The sequence below is a fragment of the Spea bombifrons genome, chromosome 5, assembly GCF_027358695.1.
Source record: "Spea bombifrons isolate aSpeBom1 chromosome 5, aSpeBom1.2.pri, whole genome shotgun sequence".
NCBI classification, from domain to species: domain Eukaryota; kingdom Metazoa; phylum Chordata; class Amphibia; order Anura; family Pelobatidae; genus Spea; species Spea bombifrons.
In genome coordinates this window covers 87,766,957-87,792,460 of record NC_071091.1, presented here as the reverse complement: position 1 = coordinate 87,792,460, position 25,504 = coordinate 87,766,957, and the positions used below count along the sequence as shown (strand labels likewise).

The 25,504-nt window shown below is 40.4% G+C and overlaps 2 protein-coding genes across 3 annotated transcripts; one reads left to right on the top strand and one right to left on the bottom strand.

Annotated features, from left to right (window-relative positions):
- Window positions 1-524: 524 nt before the first annotated feature.
- Window positions 525-16,577, bottom strand: ADHFE1 (alcohol dehydrogenase iron containing 1). Of its 2 annotated transcripts, none has more exons than XM_053466464.1 (16): window positions 16,512-16,577; window positions 14,331-14,487; window positions 13,087-13,180; window positions 11,744-11,781; window positions 11,012-11,049; window positions 10,482-10,535; window positions 9,621-9,775; window positions 9,171-9,367; window positions 8,226-8,303; window positions 7,542-7,647; window positions 6,251-6,403; window positions 5,299-5,397; window positions 4,437-4,515; window positions 4,027-4,123; window positions 1,353-1,510; window positions 525-813 (listed from the first exon to the last, which is right to left on the bottom strand). In XM_053466464.1, the coding sequence occupies exons 3-16, from the start codon at window positions 13,140-13,142 to the stop codon at window positions 730-732; spliced, it is 1,392 nt and encodes a 463-aa protein (XP_053322439.1). In that variant the 5' UTR covers window positions 13,143-13,180; window positions 14,331-14,487; window positions 16,512-16,577; the 3' UTR covers window positions 525-729. The 2 variants fall into 2 exon arrangements, with proteins under 2 accessions (XP_053322439.1, XP_053322438.1); XM_053466463.1 differs by lacking the exon at window positions 16,512-16,577 and adding an exon at window positions 16,234-16,359.
- Window positions 16,578-16,724: 147 nt separating this feature from the next.
- On the top strand, window positions 16,725-18,143 carry RRS1 (ribosome biogenesis regulator 1 homolog). The gene has a single exon (XM_053466386.1). The coding sequence runs from the start codon at window positions 16,762-16,764 to the stop codon at window positions 17,803-17,805; it is 1,044 nt and encodes a 347-aa protein (XP_053322361.1). The 5' UTR covers window positions 16,725-16,761; the 3' UTR covers window positions 17,806-18,143.
- Window positions 18,144-25,504: the final 7,361 nt, after the last annotated feature.

Here is a 25,504-nt window from a genome sequence, read left to right as displayed (position 1 = left end):
GGTTATAGCCCAAAAATCAAGGAGTTTAAAGGTTCTGGTAGTGCTGACACTAGGTACTCGGGTTCACACACATACATTGTTTGCACGTTAACATTATTTGCTGTTGGAAGTGCAGCACTGGAGGGGACTGCTCATGTCTAGCACCTTTTCCATAAAAAGCAAATGAAATCGAGCAACAGCTGGCAAATCTGCCTAAAATCCAAGATAATTGCAGCTGAAAACCCTAAACTCTCACTGTGCCTGCAATGGAAATTTTGCTATAAGCACATTAATTGTCAGTGTTTTCCTTCGAATAAAATAACTTTTTGAGATGTGACTTTAAATGGATCTTGGTACATAAAATGAAACATAATGATAAATCCTCTTTATAATGTATGTGGCTGCCTTTAAAAGAAACCTGTTGGAATTCAATATATTTTCAATTGATTTTTTCTCTGCATAGGATGTCAGTTGTATTCAACCAAATGTTAGCACTGTATTATGGACAATACAGTACGAGACTGAACTAGAATTCCAGATGATATGTTGAGATCACAGTTTTATTTTTGGTACATCTACATAAAAAGCACCACCAAGCAGCTTATAAAAATGCACGGATGAATTGTGCGGGATCGCGCTGAGAACCTATTGTTCCTATTGTACAAATTACAGGATGCTGCTGGCATAGAGGCGCCATGTAACTAAAATCTCAATAGAACTGCTCTGTATGGTATTGTGCAACGTGCTAGACTAATACAGTTTCAAGGAAGCCTCAAATAAACCAGAAAGCTCTTCTATAGAATGTGGTCGAGGAGACAGCTTTGTCACACGTTCCTGCAGAGAGAAAAACATATTTAGGCATTATTGTGTATTTTAAGAAATATTAAATAATAATAATAATAATTATATATGTTTGCTTGATGGGAGTTGTAGTCCACCAGAAGCTGGAGGGCCTTAGGCTGCCAAAAATGCATGGAATGCTGGATGGTCATACAATGACTTATTCATCCAGATATTTCATACAATATGTGACTCATTGGGTTGATTTCATTACAGATAGACACGTCTGCTCCTCTGCTAACAGAAAAGATAGGATACTACAATGGCACAGAAGGTTATTAAAAAAAAAAAAAGGATTTGACAAGTGCTTGGATTACAGAATAGTCTAGTGATCTCTGGAATCTTTGTAATTTCTTCTCCAATGAAAGATATTTCAACTAACCTGCAACTCGTTTTTAGTAAATAATTACACCCTAGGTAAGAAGGGACGTTTCAGCAGCCTCCCTGTACAGGTCAATAATGAATGGTTACGTCCTGGTCAGTTCTCTTGAGGAGGAGTTCTGTATCTTAAACCATAATATCCTTTTAATTACCTGAGGCAAAGTTCCTTTGACTAAAGCAGGAATATCAGCTGAAGTGTATCCTACAGCCGCCAAACCATCATCGACATTCAGGTCAAACAGGAATTTCCTTAAGGTGTCTGCCAAGATAAGCCCAGCATCTTTGATTTTAGCCGTCCGGATGTCGGCTCCTATACGAAGATATAAAGGTTTTCACTGTAAGGTTTGTAGGAGAGAAGAAGAAGTTTGTTCTGGGTTTAATTAAATCAAATCACTGCCTGAATTAAAAAGAGCCTCTCATTTTCCTGCCAGAAAGTTTGAATCTTCCCTTTTTCAGTGGTCTTCTTAGTGTATGACGAGTAACCGACTGGAAATTATTAATACATGCAAACTATGGCCAACATACTGCTCTTTTGTACAGATATGGGATATAGTAACACCTGCATGTTGTATTTAGCATATTATGACAAGCTCAATTATTTCAGGACAATAAGGCCACTGTTCGGGAATTAAAGATTTCATGAAAAATGGCTGTGTACTGACATCTAGTGGCCTCACAACACTGAAACCATTACACTGCACACACACAGAGCCCATTGAAGACACACACATAGAGCCACCTGAACACACGCATTGCCCACTGAACACACACACACGCAGAGCCCACTGAACACACACACACGCAGAGCCCACTGAACACACACACACGCAGAGCCCACTGAACACACATGCACGCAGAGCCCACTGAACACACACACACGCAGAGCCCACTGAACACAAATGCACGCCTAGCCCACTGAACACACACAGAGCCCACTGAACGAACACACACACACACGCAGAGCCCACTGAACACACATGCACGCCTAGCCCAGTGAACACACACAGAGCCCACTGAACGAACACACACACACACGCAGAGCCCACTGAACACACACACACGCAGAGCCCACTGAACACACACACACGCAGAGCCCACTGAACACACACACACGCAGAGCCCACTGAACACACATGCACGCAGAGCCCACTGAACACACACACACGCAGAGCCCACTGAACACAAATGCACGCCTAGCCCACTGAACACACACAGAGCCCACTGAACGAACACACACACACACGCAGAGCCCACTGAACACACATGCACGCCTAGCCCACTGAACACACACAGAGCCCACTGAACGAACACACACACACACGCAGAGCCCACTGAACACACATGCACGCATAGCCCACTGAACACACACAGAGCCCACTGAACACACACACGCAGAGCCCACTGAACACACACGCAGACCAGCTGTCTTAGTGCTTAAGTCTCATGCAAATCCACAAAATAGTATATCTTACTAACGTATCTCACCTGAATTACACCTAATTTACTAATATTGATACCTTGATTGGCCAACAGAATTACCTTGAATTGTAAGCTTTTGAGACTATTTGTAGTTATATTGAGAGCTTGCAATCTAATGAAATTGAAATAGTCAATATCATTTTTACCAAATTTGTGCCTTTTATTTCTACAGCTAACATGGTACCATTCTATATCCAATTTACAGGTAGACCCAAAGCAAAACAAACCAAATACACATATATATATATATATATATATATATATATATATATATATATATATATATATACACACACATATATATATGTTTTAAATAGGTTCAAAGCTTGTGTCAATGTAACTGCTGAAATGGCCAGACATGGTCGGCAAGGAGATTTGTCTCCATATCAGCAGGATATATGAGCTGTCACAACATGTATCAGTGTAACTTACCGAGTTCACTGCTCTAAAGGTACAAATAAACATTTCATTCTCATTCTCCAAAATAAGTAGGAATTGTTGTACTCTGTACAAGATCTTGCAAACGCACCCCCTACAAAATAACTGCTAGGGCACTTGCCCGGAGATCCTTCAACCTTCATTATAGCCCCAGGCCGCTCCATGGATAACTGCTTCTCTTGTCCAGTCCTAGTTTGTCCTTTAAAGACACTTGCCACCCAAAAAAGTATATATTTGACTCTTTTCCCGTGTATATGCGCTCCAAGCTGTTCATGCTGATTCTCTAACACTACGAGGAGTGTTTTCTGGGCTGCTGCAATTAATGGGAGCCTAAAGAATTCTTTATTATATATTTTCTTTGCTTTCACACGTGGGATTGGCAGTTGATCTGCCATTTCAGATTTAAGCGAGATATTTATGCTGATATTGGTCACTTGCAGGTGTTGAACTTAACCAACTTACCAATACGACTGCGCATACAAGTGGAACCGGTTAATGTGACTCTACCTCTGGAGTCATTACAACACCTCCCATTCACCTTCCTGAACAGACCCCTTGGCGTATGACACTAGAACCCATAATATTCTTTAATCTATTGTAACTAAAATAAGAAGCCAATATAAAACCTTTTATTATGAAAAGAGCACCATTTATGGTGATATGAACCCGATACCCACCAATCAATAACCCACTGAGAGAACCAGTTCAATTGCTGTGAAAAATAAGCGATAAAACATAAACTGAAAACCTCCTGGGTTTTTCTAGCCCACAGACATTTAATATGAAATAATTGGGCACGGATACAGATTAAGCTGATGTGTCCAACTTGATTTAAACAATAAAATGAAGAAATAAACAATGGGCATGTTTCTTGAGGAAGGGGGTCAAAGATTCAGAAAGTAGTGTTACCCAGTATCTCTGCTGCCTCCAAGTGGCGCTCCGGACACATTGAGGCGGTAAAAGAAAACACAGCTGGAGATGTGAGAACCACTGATAGGCCGTGGGGCTGCAAGTAACAGACATCACAAGAACATTGTCATATTCTAGAATAAAGCAATGGAGTGTGTTTGCTTTCTAATAGTATTTAGCCTTGCTAAGTTTCACAATATAATACTTTATAGTATCAGTGCTTCTTGACTATTTCCAAATGTTTCTTCTACCCTGTCCAGTAATTTATGTTCTTCAAAGAGTGAATGTGTTGCTTTTTTTCAAGATCAGTCAAGGACACAAAATAACTCAATGGATGACAGAAGAAATTCTACGTTATTGTTGGTGTTCTGTGTGACTTAATAATGAATGTGGTTAAGGTATAATCTTACCACTATTGGGTGTTCCACATTATAATCCTTGGCTCGGTAGCTCTTCACTAGGCCTGCAATAGGGTACGACATCCCGTGGCTGGGAGCAAAAGAATGACAAAATATTACTAAACTGTGCTGTCATGCATACCTCATACCAATCAGGGCAGTAACCAGTGATCCACAGTGGAATTTCCTTGGACAAAGCTACACAGGGCTCGGTTAACATAATATTAATTATCTATTATTCAAGGCAGAATGTATGTATGAGTCATTTAAATGATGATACCTCTATTGTTCCTTATAGTAGGAAGCAGGTCCTTAGATAAATCATACTATGGACTGTGCTCAGTTTATTATATAGCAAGGTATTGTAAAAACGGTTAATGCCTCTCCCTTTCATTTCATGGAGTAGTAGTAAACAATGTAGGCCTTTACTGAACCATACTGAAGGGTAACAAAAGCTAGAGTTAAACTTGGGACAATTAAGCTGGAAAGGCTGGGATTGGTTGGGATAGAGCGGAAAAAGGTTAGGTGGCATAGTTTGGGAATGAAGGTCATTTTGAGGCCATTTTGTTATATGGGCAATATATAGCGTCCTCTTCCTGAGAAAAATATTATGGCGGTAATTCATTGCAAACTGTGCAAGAAGGTTAAAACTATGGCGTTCGGGGCCTCAGGCCTCAGAGGAAGAATATTAACAGTGGGGCAATCTATCTGATGGGTGTCCCTCTATGGCCATCTCAATTGATAAGAGGACAATACAGATATGACTAGTACACCCTAGACAAGTCTAGCTTCTGAGTTTCTATGATTAAACATGTTATGTTCATGGGTTGAGAGCCCTATTATCACAGAGAATCCAAGTATTAATGTCGCTCACCATAAGTGCACTCCCGCATTTCCAAAGCCAATGCCAGCAAATGAGCTGGCCAAGTGCATGGAGAAACGAGCTTCACGGTCATCAGGACTCTTTACAGCCCTGCAAGTATGAGAATTAAACATATATATTTAGTCTCCTTTGGCTTACTAGGCACATTTATGAGATTGGTAAAGGGTAAAATCATACAATTATTTGTATCTTACAGCACATTCACTCTTTTACCTTCACCAACCATAAAACACTACTTCCTATAGTTCCTATATTTTCCAAATGAACTGTCGGGTAATTTGCATCTTTAAAACTGCTAATCCTGGTGATTGAGTTTGAGTTGTAAAAGAAGGTGTAAATTAGACGTTTCAGTGATCCTCTTGAGCAAATATAGGCCTAGGAGACTTTCAGAAGCAGGCTATGAGAATTTGAAGTTCCATTGAGAACTTTTAAGTTCATATATGAAGCAGAAGCATATTTTGTCTTGATTGAATTTCAGTAAATACATTTTGTGTGTACTTTCAGGTTTTTACAGAACATTTTTGTGCTTTGCATCTACTCAAGTGAACGTAGGGCTTAACTAATAAAGTACTTGGTAATGTTTAGTCAACCTATATAAGAAGCATGAAGGCCATGCTTTAGAATTTTTATATTATTTTGTCCAAGTCTTCTTCATACAAAGTCACATACATAATTCTCAGATCCAGTACATAACAAGCAAATGTATTGTGTTAATAGCATGTCTCCTATGTCTATCTTGCTATTTGACAACATGGTTAATCGCGAATGATGTATGACGTTTAAGACTTTTCTGAAAATATTTGCTTAATATCAAATAAACATTTGTGTTCACTTGGGTATTTGGTGGGCCTATTACAGAAATGTTCATATTTATTATAAAGTATACTGAAAAGCATGGTAGGTTTTAGAAAACACTTTTTTTTTTCTTAGTAAGCACACATACCTTTTTAGATACTTGGCCACAATCCTCAATGCATGTTTAGCCCACACATCGCTGATAGGGTTGCTACCCTGGTACGCAGGACGTTCAATAGGGTTAGTAGGGCAGGGACTGCGCATATGATAAGGGAGGGCAGTGTAGGACTCGAGCGCATGGCTAAAAGAAACACGGAAAAAATGAACTATAAACAATTTGTCTGCTTTAGAGAAATATAAGGCAGGGATAAGAAGGTGTATATTCCTATGGTACAGCATAACAAGCCAAAGTATCTATCGACCCAGAAGTACTGACGTAGAATGACTTAGTAGACTCAATAAAGGACAGATTTTTAAAATACATGATCCAGGTGACTTAGATATATAACTAGCTGGCTGATATGTGATGTGTCACAGGATAGCCAACAATCCAGCCATGACCTGCAATCTTATTGATAGAACTTTTTTAGTTGTAGACCGGGAAGCCTTTCCTGCAATTGTGCTCTCTGCTTGGTCTTTAACAATCCTCTGTATTTAGAATACTACAAGTAACATGAATGCTCCTATCGTGGAGGAGCTTGTCTGACCGCAAGATATCTTAAGAATCCTAAGGCAGCAGCTACTCAGTTTAGTGGTAAGGGTGGAGTTGTGGCTAAACAGGTATCCCAATAAGTAAACCCATCCAAATAGTTGAACATAGTTGAACTTTGAATAGTTGGCCAGAGAGTAATTTTCTCTCTCTGTGCCCCTGCACTGTCCCCCTATGTATCTCTGTGCCCCCTGTGCCCTTATCTTCCCAGTCCCCTGCCTTGTATCTGGCTCCCACGTGCTTTCTCACGTTGTCTGGTCTCCTCTGATCTCTCTGTGATGATACTGACAGGATAGATGGGAGAGGGTCAGTGGTTGAGAGAGTGTGCAGCTGCGCAGTAAAAACTGACAGGAGAGAAGGAGCGGAGCGTGTGCAGTGTCTACAGTAGAAGCTGCCCTAAATTATAATATAATCCACTTCAGCCAATTGGACAAGACCAACGAAATGGGCTAGTAATACAGTGTCTGAAACAAAATTCAGCAGGCAATATGCTCAATGGACACAATCCAGCCAGGACCTACTCACAATTAATAAAAGGGTCTACATAGAAGGCACATAAAAGGAGAACAGAATTTAGTGGCATTATGTTGAATATCAATTAACAACACGTGAAAAGGCTTTAGGCAGTGGTGAAAAATCTTAAAATCAAGGCTAGCAAAGGGAGCAATTGTTTCCCGTGTATTGTATCCGTCATATATTAGTTATGCTTTATGTTTATATCCTGACTCACCACAATACATCAAAACCGCTGTTAGCAACTACTCTCTCAGGCATGTGAAGCGTGTGTACAGGGTCAATCAAACCCAACGTTGGCTTAATAGCTCTGGATGCAATGCCTACAATAAAAATAAATGGTTTACTAGGAAATAATAAAACACATGTTATATGATTATATTTTGTTATGTCCTATTTATGTTTACATTTCCTATTTATTTTCTTAACTTGTTTGATTTAATTTGTTTGTCCTTACATTTTGGTTTTATTTAAAGGAACAGTCGAATGTCCCATATAGCCCTGACAACTCACAATGTATATGAAAGCATGTTTTAAGTACCCTAATATGCATTATCTACCTGTAAGAAATAATAATATTAATAAGAATGATAATTAGTAAAATAATTGGTGAAAATGCTACAGCTCCATCAGTCCCCTCTACCCAAAGTATAATTGGTAACAGAAGACATTTTCTTACAGAGTAAATCAATTTCTTTTCCAGTTTTTAGTATTAAATATGGAACCTCCATATTACATGACATTTTATTTATAAAGCACCAGCAGATACTATACTAAACCCCCTGTCACAGTTATTTTTTTAATTTACCTTTTATATGCATAGATAGTTGTATAATATTTGATGTTGGTGTTTTCCTATCATTGCCTAAAATTAAGAAGAATACAAATAATGCAAACATACCTGTTTTGGCTTTCAGTTCTTCATAATCAAATATGGCTATTCCAGTGGTTTCACTTCCAGTCCCAGATGTAGTTGGAACTATAAGAAGATATTTATAACAATTAAAAATCAGCTGCTGTAATGAGTAAACATAACTGCTCTGATGCTAGCTTTATCAACACCCGGTCACTGGTTTAGAGCTGAAGCGTAAAGATGTTTGTTCGTATAGGAATTCGTATAGGAGTTTTGCAGACAGTCCTCATTTTACATTGACTTACATCAATTCGTACATACATAGTGCAGTATTTGGAGAGGACTGGCACGGTTTAGCCAAGGGGGTAACGTGACATTTGGCAAACAATGACAGGGGCAACAGTGATCAGTGAGTGCAATCCCGTCCTTCCCAATGCTGTAAATGCTGCCTAAAGCCCTTGTTATGCTAAACACCCTGGTGGTGATATGTGGAACTGCAAGTAAAACACATAAAAGTTCTCTAGAAGTGAGACAAACTGGTCAAACAGAGCTGGCTGCATTGTATGCATGGTCACTTCTAACATTGTGTATCAGACCTTAGGTGAGGATCATAACCTATACTGTAAAATCCTTGACTTATAACATATCATTTTACATCACCTTATGCCCGTAGGTGGCGCTTTTGCAATTTTGAAAAATATTGCATTAACAATAAAAAATAAAGAATAATTATGTCAACGATGTACTTGAGTTAAATAGAGGGTATTATCCTTGAATGTTGCATGTCTGTTTAACCACGTTACATAGATCGCTGAAGGTCCCTTGAAAAGTCCAGTCTAGACACTGTTGTCCTATATGTAACTCCTATGATTTCTATTAACCACATTACAGATGTGATTCATTTTTAACCCGGTGTTCACAGTACCAGCTCTCTGTTAATAAAGCCTTCTAACATTTCACTAAATGTTATTTATCAGGTAATGGTGGTCTTACCGGCAATGAGAGGTTTAAGGGGCACAGTCACTGCTTTTCCCTTTCCGATCGGAGCATTGACATAGTCTAGGAAGTCGGCGTCAGGACTGGATGCGTATAAGTTAGCGGCCTTACAGGTGTCCATCACAGAACCCCCTCCGACAGCAACGTAGGCATCGAAGGAGCCTTTCCTGGCAAACTGAATAGCATCCATAAAGCTGGGTAAAGAAAAAGAATTAAAAAAGATTAATTGAGAGGATTTTCCATGCAAACCGAAGGCAAAGTATTAGATAACCCACAGAGAACACAGCATTGCATCCTGAATGTAGCACTTTGTATAAAATGAGGTATAGATTAGTATCTTTAAAAACAAAAAGCAAATAAACTCTTAATTTATGGTATTCTTCATATACCGAGTTACATTTACAACAAAAAGCAATTATGTGTGTCCAGTATTTCATAGTAAATTACCTTTTATCAGTTGGTTCCACTCTGACATTGTCATATACACTGAAGTGGACATTATTCCTTGCTAGTGAATTTAGCACAGCCTTTACTGGAGAAAGCTCAGCTAGGTTCTTATCGGTCATCACACAGACATTCTTCGCGCCTAGATTCTGCAGGTCCTGAAATTGTTTAAAATGTATCATACACAAATAAATAGTGGGTCATCCAGCACACAAAAGGAGACAATGTTTAGATGGAATAAGCTTGCTACTAACTCCAACCTTTGCAAACAGCACATTTATTGTTGGCCATCCAGTCTTCTCCAAAACATTTCCCGAGATGTGGCTGAACAGGAACACCAGACAGGGTACAAAAGATGCCTTATGTGGTTTTTTTTTTTTACTCTAGAAATCTGATGGCTGTATTTGGAATTGCTTGCCAAACCTAGGAGGCAACTTCCTCAACCATACCCTGGTCGTTATGAGTCCGGTGCTATTGATTTCTTTGCGGAATAAACACAAGCAACCCAACGGATCTCAGTTGTCTGAATGGTGCAATACGTGCATCTCACTAAAAGTCCTAAATGTGTCTCGATGGGAGCCCCATAGAAAGCTTCCAACTACAAGAAGGGCCAACGTTAGTAAATCCATGAAAATATATTGTGGACACCATAAAAGTATCCAACATGACAAAGCCTAGGTGATCTGCATGGGAAGAAAGATGGACTGCATTCACAAAGTGGTGTTATACGGGGGCAGAGAAAGGCAAGGTGGGGGGGCTAGAATGTGGAGATAACTAGAAATAAAGCAAGAAACAACAGGAAACAAAAGGGTCCAATAATATTCACTATATTCCATATTATGTATGATATGTTTTAGGTCTTACCATGCCAACCTCCTTGGTTACATTTTCTCCGTATCTGATATTTGAAACAGCCATCTGGAAGGCAAGAGATACAAAGGTTCATAATTCATCTTAATGCAATGGTAGTCTGGGCGGTGGGGTAATCACCTATTGTCTATCCGCGGGATGGATTTTATTGAATGGCAAAATGTCTTAAAAGCAATAAATGCAAATTAATTTAGCAATCAGCAAAAGATCTGAGCCCTTAATGGATATGAAATGACTTTTTAGTGCATACTTTAAGTGATGATCAGCCATGTTACCTGTACATTATTTTATATACCAAGCCAGCAATAAACACACATATTTGACTTGCATCACTTTGAAGAAAAATAAAGTCTCAATTCGTTTGGGATGAATCTACAACAAATGATAATATTAGAAAAGGAATGATCCAAACTTACATCACTGAGGCTGATTTCATTCATGACATATTATACCCCAATGGAGCTGCTTTCCCGCAACAAATGCCCCACCATGTGGACATCACGTGGGAAATTTAGCTATATTACCTCAAATGCATAGTCTGTTGTGTTTCCGGTTGATGGAGCTAAGAAAAGGAACACAATTATTAGAGAATGATTAATGATCTATTTGTTTAAGACAAGATATATTTGTATAATAATTATAATAATATTACTAATTTACAACATAATTATAGCTATTGGTAAAGCCTATGAACAAGTGATGGTCAAAGTGTTGTCTCACAAGTGTTGATGAGGTACATATCCCATGATGCTAAACTAGCTCCTTCCACAGGCACCGAACATCATGGCATCGCTTTGCCCATGACCCCAAAATATTATTGCTGAACATCATTTTTAATTCAATTTATGCACTCCCAACAACCTTGCTGGAAACAAATTTCATTTGGATTAGCAGCGGTAACTTGGGTTCATATAATCTACTCCAAGATGTGAACAGATAAATGCACCATTGTAAGGTTTTCACAAGATCTGCGTCTACCTAGTTCTCCAAGACGGTGGCCAACATTAACTTAGAACAAACAATGTTTGAAAGTAAATAGACAAAATATTAGCGACCAATCTTAATGATTATGCATTGAATAATATTGCATATCTGTTTTCAAGTAGGAAAGTAAATGGAAGGATTGTATATAAAGCGATTCCGATGCAATTTGTGAAACATACCTGAGCAGCACAGCAGCCAAAAGAATAGAACTAAGATAAAAAATAACTAACAAACTTTGTCTCCCTGTATAAGGTGATCCATAAGTGTAATACCTTGAGAATAAGTGTGAGAATGGGCTGGGCACTTGCACCTAAAATACAAATAGTATAGTTAATAAACAGCAGCTATATAGAATCAGTGCTATATAGAATATTTTTAGATAATGTAGATCACAGAACACTGAGTGAGGTGGCCAGCACCTATGTATAATTACTGGAGTGTTAATATACATGATCATACCCAGAAACTTCACAGGGTTGACAACCCAGAGAATCCCCTGAGGAAGTGCACCCACTGAAAATAACGGCAGCACTTTCCATACATGTGCACGGGGGTCTGAGGAGTCAGTGAATAGGGGTCTGAACATCCAGCGTTGGATCTGGCTGAAGGCGAGTATAACACATGCAGAAATATCTGTTCAGCCAAACTTATCTCCTGCAAAGCATTTAGCTGACAGGAGGGGAAAGGTGCAAATGCATATAGGGGGAGCCAGCACAATCCCCCCCACACATGCATTTTCAAAACAGACCACACGGAAAAGGACCATGCAGCTGTCATATGCATTAAAGTGCACGTGATGGTTGGAGTATCCCTTTAAAGGGGTGGGTGGAGAGTAGGCAGGAAGTAGGCGGAACCTGTGCATGAAGTAGGTGGGACTAAACACCACTCCCCTGCCCAGAGATGGAAAATATTCACCTGGAGTACAGGAGAGGAAGAGCTCATCAGGAGACTCCGGATCAAACCCAGCAATCTCCCAGGTAATAAAAACAAACGTTCATACAATAACAGCTTCACAATATACAGAACTCTACGTTTATACACAAAATACATTCTGTATTAAATGTAATATGTGTGTCACAAACAATGACATATCTACATAAACACTGTTATACAGCTCTACAAAATATTTACAACGTTCTCTTAAGACGCTACATTACAATAATGTTTAATAATAATGCCCATGATGCCCAGTAAGAAAGATATATATATATAGCTGTATTAGCCCAAGAAAAAATTGAATATTTAGGTATCTCTTCACTGGACCAACACAGGAGAACATATAAAGTTACACAAGCTTTGGGACCTCAGATGTCCTTGGATTTCATTTGAAAGAGGGACCTCTGAGGTCCTGAAAGCTTATGTAACTTTACATTTTTTTATGTTGCCCCAATTAAAGTTATCAACTTTGGATAATGAATGAAAATCCAAAGAGAAGTGTAATAGAGCAAGAACTAAGAATACAGGCTTATTATTATTATTTTATTATTTTATCATATCTCACTTGGTTATTTGATTTAATTAGGCTAAAAGCTTGGTTTCAATACCAAAGGTAACACAGTTAACGTAATTAAGCCAATGAACACTTAAACCACTTCTGGTTATCAACAAAACTTACGAAGCTCGCTGCAGTTGCCTTAATAGGCGAATGACTTGGTCTCGTCCAGCCGCCATTATAACAGTAACGGTGGCCCCGCTTTCAACCTAAAACACTAAGAAGACGAGCAATAATAAATATTGTTTTACAGATAGATTTCTTATTAGTAAGATACACAAGGTGTAAGTCAGGTCAATGGTAATCAGCCTTTTCTCATAGCAAATGATGGCATTTTACATTAAAGGTGCTGTTCCACCTAGAGATAACATGAATTGCATGGCAACGACTCTGGTGCCTCCTTGCGTCATATGACAATTAAGTATCCCCAGCAAAAGTGATTAAAAGGCTAATTGATCATTAGAAAACCCTTTTACAATTATGGTACAGCTAGAAATGTCCTTGTTTTCCATGAAAACCGCTAAGGGACCCCAAACTTTTAAACGGTTTATTTGTGTTCGAACTCTTTTTTCTTAGTTAAGTCTACTAGACCCAGAGGAACCCTCTTTCTCAAGTCTACGTAGGACTTCATTAGCATCGCCATAAAGTCAGTTCAGAGCGGTGTTTGAGCATGGAAAGTCACCCAAATTGTCACATGACTCTCTACATACCCCCCAAAGAGGGACACCATCATTAGGGGATTGATTTGAAGCAACATCAGGGCAGGACTACCCGCTACCTTACCTGTCCTGCCATTTAACAATGTATTGATGGAGAATGTCGGGTTATGACATCCTATCGCAAAGCTCTGCTTCAATAAACAGCGAGGTGGCCAAGCGGGAGCTGAGGTCCAGGTTTGTGCTTCAAAAAGCATAGATCTCGATCAGTTTCAGAATTCAGTGGGGCGGACGGGGATCTTCTGATCTCCCCAACCAGCCCATGATCCCCGCTGCCTGTAGAACAGACCCCGCTGTGTGTTTCACTTCTACTCAGTATCAAATATAGCAACAACATAACATAACGTCTCCCCGATATAACCTAAGGGTATGTTCAGAGGTTAGACGGGTTACTGGAATGACTTCTTTAAGAATTATACAAATGGGAGCGTATGATGTTAACCCTCTCTATGCCAGTACAAAGGAATAGGGTTAATTTATACATCTGTGTGACAATCTATGAACTGACTGTATTCTAAATAGTAATGTATTCCAGTTATATGTCAGACAATAATCTATAACATATCTAAGCGGCTAAACTATTCTGATATGACAAATGCAGTGCCGTTTCTTGGATCGGAGCTAGAGGAGAGTATGATCTTGTTTCCATACCTTGTACTGCTTTCCTTGAAGGGCTGATCTAAGAGTGTTTCTCTCCCAGCATTCATCTGCGTGTTGCTCTCAGAATGCAGACACTCGATCTCGCGCATGCTGGAGGCCCCCGAGTTCCTCCCACTGTAGTTACTTCCCAACACAAACACTCCACCTGCTGAAGAATGTACAAATCAAGTGCTTTAGTTAAGTATTAAACAAATCCTGTAAGCACAAGTGGGATTGGGGGAAGAGGTCATTATATGGAAAGGCTTCTATTCTTTACGTATCACAAAGAATGGAGTATATCACGTCCAAGGCTTTTCGCCATTCTCTCAGTAGTTACAGAATGCAGCCAGACCAATAAAGCGTAAACATCTGGTGGTTTGCATGTTTGGCAATGAAACAAGCCACTAAAGTAGAGCACAAAGCAAACAAAAGATAAACGAGGGTTAAAGTGCGCTTGTCATCGTGGGGATCGTCTCACTAGAGGGTAAAATCTCACCTCACACATCATGCTAACCTTTACATTTCCAACCTTTGCCTCTATAGAGACACAATCATATGGCATAACGTCTACAAATATGGCTGCTGGGTGGACGTCAGTAATCCTCTCCGCAGAGTCACAGCACCGTATGGAGACGAGGAGAGGCGGCTCATCCTCCAGAGTTAAATATAACACCATCTATACATGTGCTAGTGATTTCGTAGTATACATTCATCGCACAGTGTATATGTAAAGTGCCAGTACATATGCTGGTTGAAGACAGGTTAGGGACCTGTCTTCACGTTAAAGGGACAATCCACTCCCAGGGAGACCCCTAAAAAACAATGAATAAGGGAATACTTTGTATCTTCATGAAATGGGTTTCCATGGCCGAGCAGCTGCACACAGTTCGAAGATCACTATGCGCGATGCCAAGGGCCGGCTGCAGTGGCGTGAATCACACCGGCCGCTGGACTCTGGAGCAGTGGAAATGTTCACTGCAATCATAAATCACGCTCCATTATTTGGAAGTCTGAAGGATGAATGTGGGTTTGGAGGAAGCCCAGGAGAATGTGTAGTGCCTGCTGTAAGCTTTGGTGAAGAAGGGGTAATGGTCTGGGGCTGTTTTCCAGGGTTTGGGCCCCAGTGACGGGAAATCTTAATGCTTCAGCATGCAAACACATTTTGGACGAAGCTACGGTTCCAACTTTGTGAGGACGGTTTGGGGAAAACGCTTTTCTATTCCAGCATGACTGAGCCCCAAAGCAAGCTCCATAAAGACACGGTTGGAGTTTGGTGAGGAAGAATATGACCGGCCGCACAGAGCCCTGACCTCAACCCCATCGAACACCTTTGGGATGAACTGGAACGGACCTCACAAATGCTCTACTGGATGAGCGGGCAAAAATTCCAACAGAAACTCCAAAATCTTATGGAAAACCATCCCAGAAGAGTGGAAACTCTCATAGCTGCAAAGGGGAGCCAACTATTTATTAACTTTTATGGTTTTGTTTTCGCCTTATGATTTACACAACTGAGCAAACCCTATGTTAGGAGTTAAATGATGATCAGCGCTGACTCCTTCAAACATAACTTTCCACTACATGCTGCAGCTGCCCAGTAGAAAACAAATGATAACATTGGGTTCCTCTAGTCGAGGATGACTGACTACGGCATGACTGACATTCTGACGTTCAGGCCTACAAATAAACTGCAGTTTGAAAATAAAAGTCATGCATGCATAGTTGCCAGGACAGTCCTGGCTTTTTTTTTGGGGGGTAAAAATACCACCTGTGCACAGTGCACAGGAGACATATACACACCGCTGGTAAATGAGCTCCAGATGCCTGGTATCTGTATCTGGTAGCCCGGAGCTCAATGCCGCAGTGTTGCCTAACACTGCCTACTTTAGACTCCACCCCTTTCGTACTGGGATACCTGGGGCAGAAGTTGGCAAGTGCATGCGCAGAGTGATGCGTCCTTTTTCACCCGGTGTTGAACTGTGCTGGGCAAATACCAGTTGAAGGTTTTCACATATGGAATCCTATAACAGATAAGAACTGTTCAGCCTATCTACTCTATTCATTTTTGCGCTGCCTGTCCTGTGCATGTTTAAATTCCCTAACTGTATTAACCTTTACCACTTCTGCTGGAAGGCCGTTCTGCTCATCTAGAACCCTCTGAATTAAGTCAACCTATTAAACATTACATCTGACCTTAGAATTCTACAGGATCTTGGGAGTGGTAGTTCATCTGCAACTAGACTGCTACCTGTTAAAAACTTAACCCAGTTCCTTTGTCTCATTGAATGCTTTACCATACCAATAAAGTTTTCAAAATAAAAAAAACCGCAGGCCTGTCATGATTAACCAATCAGAGAACACTCCCTCCTCGGAAGTGAAACGATCGCTCTTTCCTTTCCACTCTCCTACAGTGGTAACACGTGCTTCCGCTGTAGTCCGGAACATGGCGGTCGTGTCGGTGGAGGATGTGTTGGCCCAGGCAGAGAAAGATGAGGTGGAGAAGCTGAAAAACATCACCGTGCAGAAAGAGCTGGACCTGCAGTTCGATCTGGGGAACATGTTGGCGATCGATCCGAACCCACCGAGGACCGGAACACTGAGCCAGCAGAACCGGGAGGGAGGCTTGCGTGCTTTGGCCCGGGACAACACGCAGCTCCTTATCAACCAGCTCTGGAACTTGCCCTCCGAGAGGGTGCAGGAGGCAGTGGTTGTCAAATTGCCCGAGCCTAGCACCCGGCTACCAAGGGAAAAGCCGGTCCCGAAGCCGAGGGCCCCGACCCGCTGGGAAGAGTTTGCAAAACTTAAAGGCATCCAGAAGAAGAAGAAAACGAACTTGGTGTGGGACGAGGTGCACAAGAAGTGGATGAGGCGATGGGGTTACCAGCGAGCAAAGGATAACACTAAAGAATGGCTGATCGAGGTGCCGCAGACGGCCGACCCCAACGAGGACCAGTTCCAAAAGCGAATGAATGCCAAGAAAGAGAGGGTGGCCAAGAACGAACTGAACCGGCTGCGGAATATCGCTAGATCCACGAAGGGAAAGGTACCTGGCGTGGGGCTCACTCCGGCGGAGCAGCCGTCCAAGATGGAACTAGCGAAAAGCATGCATGTGGCCAAGCGATCCACTGCCTCTGCGGGCCGCTTCCAGGACAAGCTGCCCAAGGAGAAGGAGCCCAGGAACATGGGCAAGAAGCGAAAGTTCCAGCCCCTCATCGGAGATTTCTCCGCAGAGAAGAACAAGCAGCTCGACATCCTGAAGATCATGGACAGCAAGAAGCCCGCGCTGAACGTCACCAGGGCGGTGAACAGGCAGATGAGAGAGGAGGACGCGGAGGCCGCGGCTAAAAGGAGAAAAACCCCCAAGAGGGGCAGAGGGGGCAAACCTCAAGGTGGCAACAAAAAGGGCAAAGGCGGCAAGAGTCACGGGGGCAAAGGAGGCAAGAGCCACGGGGGCAAATTCTCCGGGGGCAAAAGAAAATCAAAGTAACATGATGTACATTTATAAAGACACTGTAGCTTGAAGTCATGCCCCGGGTGTAGTGGACTGATGCCGGTGGGGTTTCCAGGTGTATAAATGACTGTCCCCGTAACGTATCTGCTGCCGGTTAATCTGCATAAGCAATAAGGCACCATCAGGATTGAGTGAGGTCTCTAGGTTGCAGCTGTCTGTTACCCGGTGTAATGAAATGTTTACATGGATTGTCTGCGATCGAGTATCCTTCCGCCATGAGTACTCGGTCATTTAAAAATGTCTGCTGCCAATGTTTTTGTACAATCGCAGAGTGTGATAGACTAATAAACTAATAATAAACTATTTACATAGTGTATTGTATGGATCACTTTATGAATATAATGCATGAGTACCCTGTGTAGAAATTGGGGGGGGGGGGGGAGGGGTAATAACTAAAATCTGCCCCATTTAGCAGTTTTGCCCCTAAAGATGTATTGTTGTGGGTAAGCAACTTGGTTTGGGCTAGTTATCCATGTAATATAGCTTTATAACGTGTATACGTTAAGCATAGTGTCTTATGATGTACATATGAGAAAGGTGGTGATGAACTTGCAGTCTTCCAGCATCATAGAAATCTATAAATATGACATTTATTATCTTAATGCAAAATTCAGTTAATTGTGAATGTATTTGACAATGCATTAAATCTATATATATTTATAGAACATTCAGTTTTGATACTGTTGACTTTATCTGCTATACGGAAGAAAAACAAAAAAGGAAATAAAGTGAACTCTGGATTCTCTGCTGCCTTTTTTAACTGTTTAGTTCATTTCAGAGATGTGCTCAAGCCACGCTGCAAAAATACAGAGCCTAGTGTTAATTGTAATCAACTAAAATTTTGTTTATTTCATAAATACATTAATTACAACAGCTATACCTGTGGGTAACGTGATTTAACCCTTTATGTACGAAGGGAAATCTTAATATGCTATATTAGTTATATGTAAAAGTACCCAGAATTAGAAAAACTTGCAGAGGGCATAACGTGGGAATAAAATATTTGAGATGATTCTGTCCATGTCTGTATGTTTTTCAGTAAAAAAGCTGAAAAGGTGTACAGCGAATTTAAAGCTAAATAAATAATTGAAAGAGAATAAGAGGGTCTGGTTTTGCCTTGTGAGCTTATACGCAGAACTAAATTTAATTGGAAAAGTATCTGCTGTCATGATCACATTTCTCAAGGAAATTTCATTAATATTAACCATGCAGTCACGAGTAGGAACGCCTCTTTTTGGGTTATAACATTTGTTTTTAGAACCCCAAAAGGTAATATTGTTGCAAACATTATCCACCTATACTGTCTCAACATTGCCCATAGTAATAAACACAAATTCTGTGCAGTGTAAGAGAACCGGTGATGTAGAGCAATAATGCATACTACATTTGAGCTTATAGATCGGTAAAACACGTTTCAAGTTGGTCAATTCTTTTATTTGCGTTTTCTACTCTTTGCTTACAAGAGTCTGATAACAGATGGGAGTTTTGCAGCTTGTAAATGTGTTATTGCATAGGCAAGTGGTGACTTATATATGTAGAGCAGCTCTATAGGGGCTTTCTTCTGCTTATTCGGTGGTACAGCAGTGATTTAAAATCCGAATATACAGCTTATAGCTTGTCTTATTGTGGTTAAACAGCTATTTCCTGTAAGGAACAACATTTTATATATATATAATAAATATATATATATGGAACCTGGGGCACTGTATGAAATAAGTATATCTGTTTTCTGTAGTCACATAGCTTAGTATGGTGGAAAGAAGTGCATTAAATGGGTGGAAGAGAAAAAAAATGGGTCAATGACAGTTTCACCCTGAAACATGGGATTTGTGATAGCCTCAGCGAATTGTACCGGACTGGCATGACGGTGTGGCCCTGGCACTTTTAGGGCCGGCAGCTGCCTGATGACCAGTCTGGACCTGGTGTGTTACAACTTCCTACATGGGCTTACTGGGATTTAACAACAGAAAATAAAAATGAAGAGTATCCTGACTATACTTGTGGTGGATGTTAGAACTGAAAAGTATGAATAACATACTTTTTGGAAGTATAGTCAGATATAATTGCTACAGTTCCAAATATTCAACATAATCTTTGACTATAGGTTTTTCTCTGTACATACACCCCATGACTTAACATACAGCTTTTTGTTTTAAACAGTATGAACAAAGAGATAATACATAAAGATGTGATAATGTAATCTGGTACACTCCATTGTGTCATGGGTGATGTTTATAATGTTGTATGAAATACCTTATTTTCAATCCTTCCAAGGTTCACCTAATTGCATTGATACTAATGATGACAAACAAAACCCCCTTTAGGAACATGCAGTTTGCCCAGAAGGGGGAACATTTAATGAGCAGTCAGAATAATTACCCAAAAAAAACTGTACTGATTATGTTTCTTTGGTAAAAATGAGAAGTGTTTGCCCCTTAGTCTCCATGCTACTAATGCCTGCCTAAGTACATAGAAGCCATGGGTGTGACTAGAAACCATGGGGCCCTGGTGTGAAAATTGCCCTGTTGCAACTTCAACAGCTAATCTGTTCCATCATTGCCCCCGCACAACTGGTCTGTGCCTTCTTGGCCCCTTCCAACATACAACATATGTACTACATATGTACCCCTTCCAACATCCAACATACAAATAAGTACTAACACACACTCACCCTACTTACACATACGTGCTCACAAACACCTACACAGACCCTGTCGCTGGTTTACCACCTTTCCTTCCTTGGACCACTTAGATAGGTACCGACCACTGCAGACAAGAGCTGCGATTTTGGAGATGCTCTGACCCAGTCGTCTTGGCATTACAATTTGGACCTTACCTATTTTTCCTGCTTTTAACACATGAACTTTGAGGATGAAATGTTCACTCGCTGCCTAATATATCCCACCCTCTGTCCCGCAAGGATGCCTTCTCGCTGCTCCATTACAGTGTCTCCTATCTTGCTCCGCCCACGAACAAGGCCGAGTCACGTGATGTGACGTCACTTCCTGTGACTCCGCCTTGTTCCTGGGCGGAGCAAGAGAAGAGATGCTGTGAGGGAACAACTCGAGGGCAGCCTTGCGGGACTGCGCGGGAAATCAGGTAAGGAGGCGGGCGTGATTGGCCACAAATTGGCGGGAGCGGGCGGGAGCGGGCGGGAGCGGAACACTCACATTGCGGGAGCGGGATTCAAAACAGCGGGAGCGGGCGGGAGCGGGATTCAAAAAGCAGTCCCGCGCAGGGCTCTAATGTGATGCACTACTTCTTTTATTATTTTGGTAGGGCGCTATATAAATCAATAAAAGAATAACTCAAAAACCATGAAATGTCATTACGGATTGGAAAGAGTTAAGCAGATCTCTCATTATTTAGTATGTAAGAGAAAAGAACACCATACATATTCATGCTTTTTTATATATTTTATCACTATATCAACTTAAACTTAACTAATTTCAGCTTGATAGCATAAACTGTTGAAATGATTCACACTTTCAGTAACCCCACGGCGACAATGGATGTTCCAGTTGTCGTATAAAGTAGCTGGAAAGAGCCCTTGTGATACTTATACATAATTCCTCTTTCATGTAATTTTATAGTCTGCCTTCTGGAGTTTTTGTAATAAAAGTTCACAGTGCTCGGAAGCATTTTACGATTAATGCTAAAGTGGCATGTCATCTCATAGGTACCTCGGTTTTGTTGACTGTTCTCCATAGCCGACTTCTACTAGTAGTAAATTTTTAGGGTAACACCTATGATGATACAGAGTTGCGAGAGAACTTAAAATCTGGTATTGCTGCCAGTTTCAGAAGCGCTTTGCGTCCTTCTGCATCAAATAAAAAAGAAACACAGTTCATGCTGTTTTATTTACTCTGGAGTGGAGCTTTCGAGGCTCTCCGTTCATGTTCAGAATCCTAACATTGACCACCAAAGTCCTCAAAGCATTTTTACCTTTGTAACAAACTTCCGTTAGGCAGCCTCTATAACACTCTTGACTGTGTAGAAGATGCACCTTATTGTTGGTACATACTATGAAGAGGTGAATTTTAATGGATTATACATTTGAAAGAAATTTCTAAAACTAAACGCAAAGCTATTGGTAAACCAGATCCTAACCATCTCTTCTTTCACCATCAACATGATCCTTTCACATTGTCTCAGCCACCCGATTTCTACCTATTTCCCATGTACCGCATTTTGTCTTGAGATCTGAGCCTTCCACTTGTCTTTATCAATTACATTTTTAATTTCCATTTAAATTTTGCAATAATCTAAATTTTAGCTTTTTTGTCTGCTATATAAACTAAATGATGAGCCAGAGCATTGAAACAAACACATCACAAAGTTCTTGACAAGATATCTGAGAAGGATGAAAGAATTAAGAGTTATTAAGCAAAATATGACTTAGATTAGTGATGAAGAAATGTCATTTGTTACAGATGACATATAATGAGGCGGTATGACCCAAGCCAGTATTTAATCTTACACTTTGATACATCTAGTGCATCATACGTTTATTCTGCAAAGCCTTCTTTGATGCCAGTCATGCCACATCAGTGATCTATGCATCTTAGGACAAGCATTGTCATTAACATGCCTATAACAATGTCTTCATGATAAGAACATGGCTGCACTTCGGTTTACAGTTTGTTTTATTTAATATGTGTTTTTTTCCCTGAGGAGTAGGAGTGAAACACTCCGCATCACAGTGCATTGGCCCTTTGTTCTAAACGAAATTGTATTTCCAATTTAGTGTTATTAGTTTAGCGCATTGTGTGTTACTTACGGCTATTATCAATGTAGGTTCTTGTTTTGGCCTAGGCCGTACATCTTTTTCCTTAAATACTTCTTTTTAGATCTTAGACTTGGCCAGGAGACACCTACCTTTAACCTCAATTGAAGAATGTAAATAAAAAAAATCAAACAGATATTAAGCTTCATAAATCTCTTAGAGAGTTCAGAGATCACAAATTGCCCTCTCCATGGCTCTTATTTGGAAAATGGATAACTAGCTTTTAAAATATTCCCCTCTGTGCCCGATTCTGTACAGTCAATAGAGTTCAGAAATTGAATGAGCTTTGACGTCTGCCTTGAAAAAGCAAATCCACCAAAGATGTACTGTTATTTCTTTGAGGTCTTTAATAGCTTGAGGTTTACCGTGTGAGATTCATGAAATTTAAAGAGCCGATCTCATTACTGACCCGGTTTGCTTTCCTTAATATGGCTTGAAGCAAAATAATATTGGTGTTCCAGGCTAAATTCACATTCACACAGCACTACTTATAGTACCAAACAGGGCTGTCCCTACCATGGAGCAGAGTGGGGCAATTGCTCCAGGCGGCACTTTTGAAGCCCTTTTTTTAAAAAAAATTTAAAGCGGAGGAGAGAGAGGGCCGCCGAGTGGTTTTTCGCTTACCAAGTTGTCAGTACCCACTCGGCGCCCCCTCTCTCTCTCCTCTGCGAGCCCTCTAGCTTGGTCTCGGTTCCGGCTTGGCCTCTGGCATATAGGGGGTTAAAAGGCATATCATGGGGCAGAGTGGCATATAGGAGGGTATAAGACATTGCTGGAGGCAGAGTGGCATATAGAGGGTTAAAAGGCACATCATGGGGCAGACTGGCAAATAGGGGGTATAAGGCATTTCTGGGGACAGAGTGGCAACCCTGGGGGCAGATGTGCATAACTGGGGGGGCAGGTTGGCAAATAAAAGGAAATAAAAAAATATATATTTTTCTCAATCATAGCTTTTATTAAATATGAAAAAATTGTTTACATGAATTAATATTTACTAGTAAAACTTCTTTTCCTATAGGGTAGTCTTATATTCAGGCTTTTTGTTTTTTTCCTAAATTAATATTTAGATTTTGGGGGGTCGTCTTATAATCAGGGTCGTCTTATAATCGAGCAAATAGGGTATTAGAGAGAGTGAATGTGTGTAGGTATATATGTGTAAGAGTCTATTGCTCTGTGTGTATGTCAGTGTGTGGTTTTAGATTGTGTGTGCATGTATGTTTACGTTTATGGTGTTTAGAGTGTCTGTGCATCTGTATATGCATGTATGTTTTTATGTGTAAATCCATGGTGTTCAAGTGGCTATGCTATGCATGTATAAGTGCATGGTGTTGGAGGGGCTATGTGTGTATGTATATTTAAGTGTATGGTGTTAGAGTGGCTGTGTATGTATTTATGTGTAATTGCATGTGCATGTTGTAAGAGTGTGTGTATACATGTATGTGTAAAGTGAATGTGGGTATGTGTATATGTATGTATGTTTATGGTGTTAGAGTAGCTATATACTATATATATATACTATATATGTATGTATGTGTTTGTGTAGAGCTGCCTCTGATCATCATCACTTTTAGGGTTCCACCCTACCAGCCTGGAATATGTCATAATTATAACATCGTCATGTGTGCCTGCAGCAGCTAGTGACCACCCTTCCCTCTCAGGAGCACCTCTTTCTAATCACAGCTGAGCCCTCTTCATGCTCCCTATCATACCTTTTCATCTTCTCTATACCCATGCTTTTTTCCTCATCATCTTAATAGCCTTCCCTTAGCACGACTGCCTTCACATTCATACAACATTAAATTAATTGATACAATTTAACACAGGGGCATCGCTAGAAACCAAAGGACCCTGGTGCAGAAATTGCCCCAGTGCCCCCTACTTCATAAGCAACATGTCCCACAGTGCCACCTGTGTCCCGAAACAGTTGTGAGTGCCACCTTTTGCCCCCAAAACAGCATGCCTGTTCTATCTTCACCCCAAATAGCTAACCTGTGCCATCTTTGCCCCAAACAGCTTGTCTGTGACATCTAAGGCCCCGAAAAAGATTGCTTGTGCCATCTTTGCAACCAAACAGCCTGCATGCATCATTTTAGCTTCAAACAGCACATCTGTGCCATCTTTGTCCTCTAAACAGCATATAAGTGCTTAAACGGCTTGCCAGTGCCATATTTGCCCAAAACAGCTTGTCATTGCCCCCAAACAGATGGTATGTGCTCATCACCCACAGCCTTGCCAATGGTAGAGGATACAGGTGTTCTGCATATAAAAGCAGGCAGCACTTTTAATTAACTTGAGTTTAACCAGACATTTACTATACGATCACTAACCAATACACGAATACACTGAAAAGTTTGAACACCACCACATAGTTAATATAGTAAACTGCAAAGAGAAACAACAACAGTTTATTATACTTATTGTTTTTGACTGTTAACATCTGTAAAGTCATACTCTATGCCAGACTAGACTAGGTGTGATCATTACCTCTGTTTTTATTGTGAATAAAGCCATTTCTAACTACCAGTATGCATGTTCTTGTTACATTGCCAACTGTGTCAGGTAGTGACATTGTAGCAATATGATTTTGTTACATTTACTTAATTGTTTTAGATTTATATTATTAAATTATACTTCTTTCTGCATTCAGAAAAGTAAGCATTTTGGGACCCTAACATTTGTTAGACACCTATCTCGATCTCATACCAGTGTAACTATATCAGTGAGGTCCATAATCACTTCTTCACTTTAGCATTAAGGTGTAGTGGAGCCTGATATTTCTAATGTAAGGATGTTTTAATTTACCGAGATGGTGGTGCATAAGCGGGACAAGACCAAGGTTTGATTCTTTACAGCAAAAATACTGTAATCGGCACACCAGATGGGTTTTTA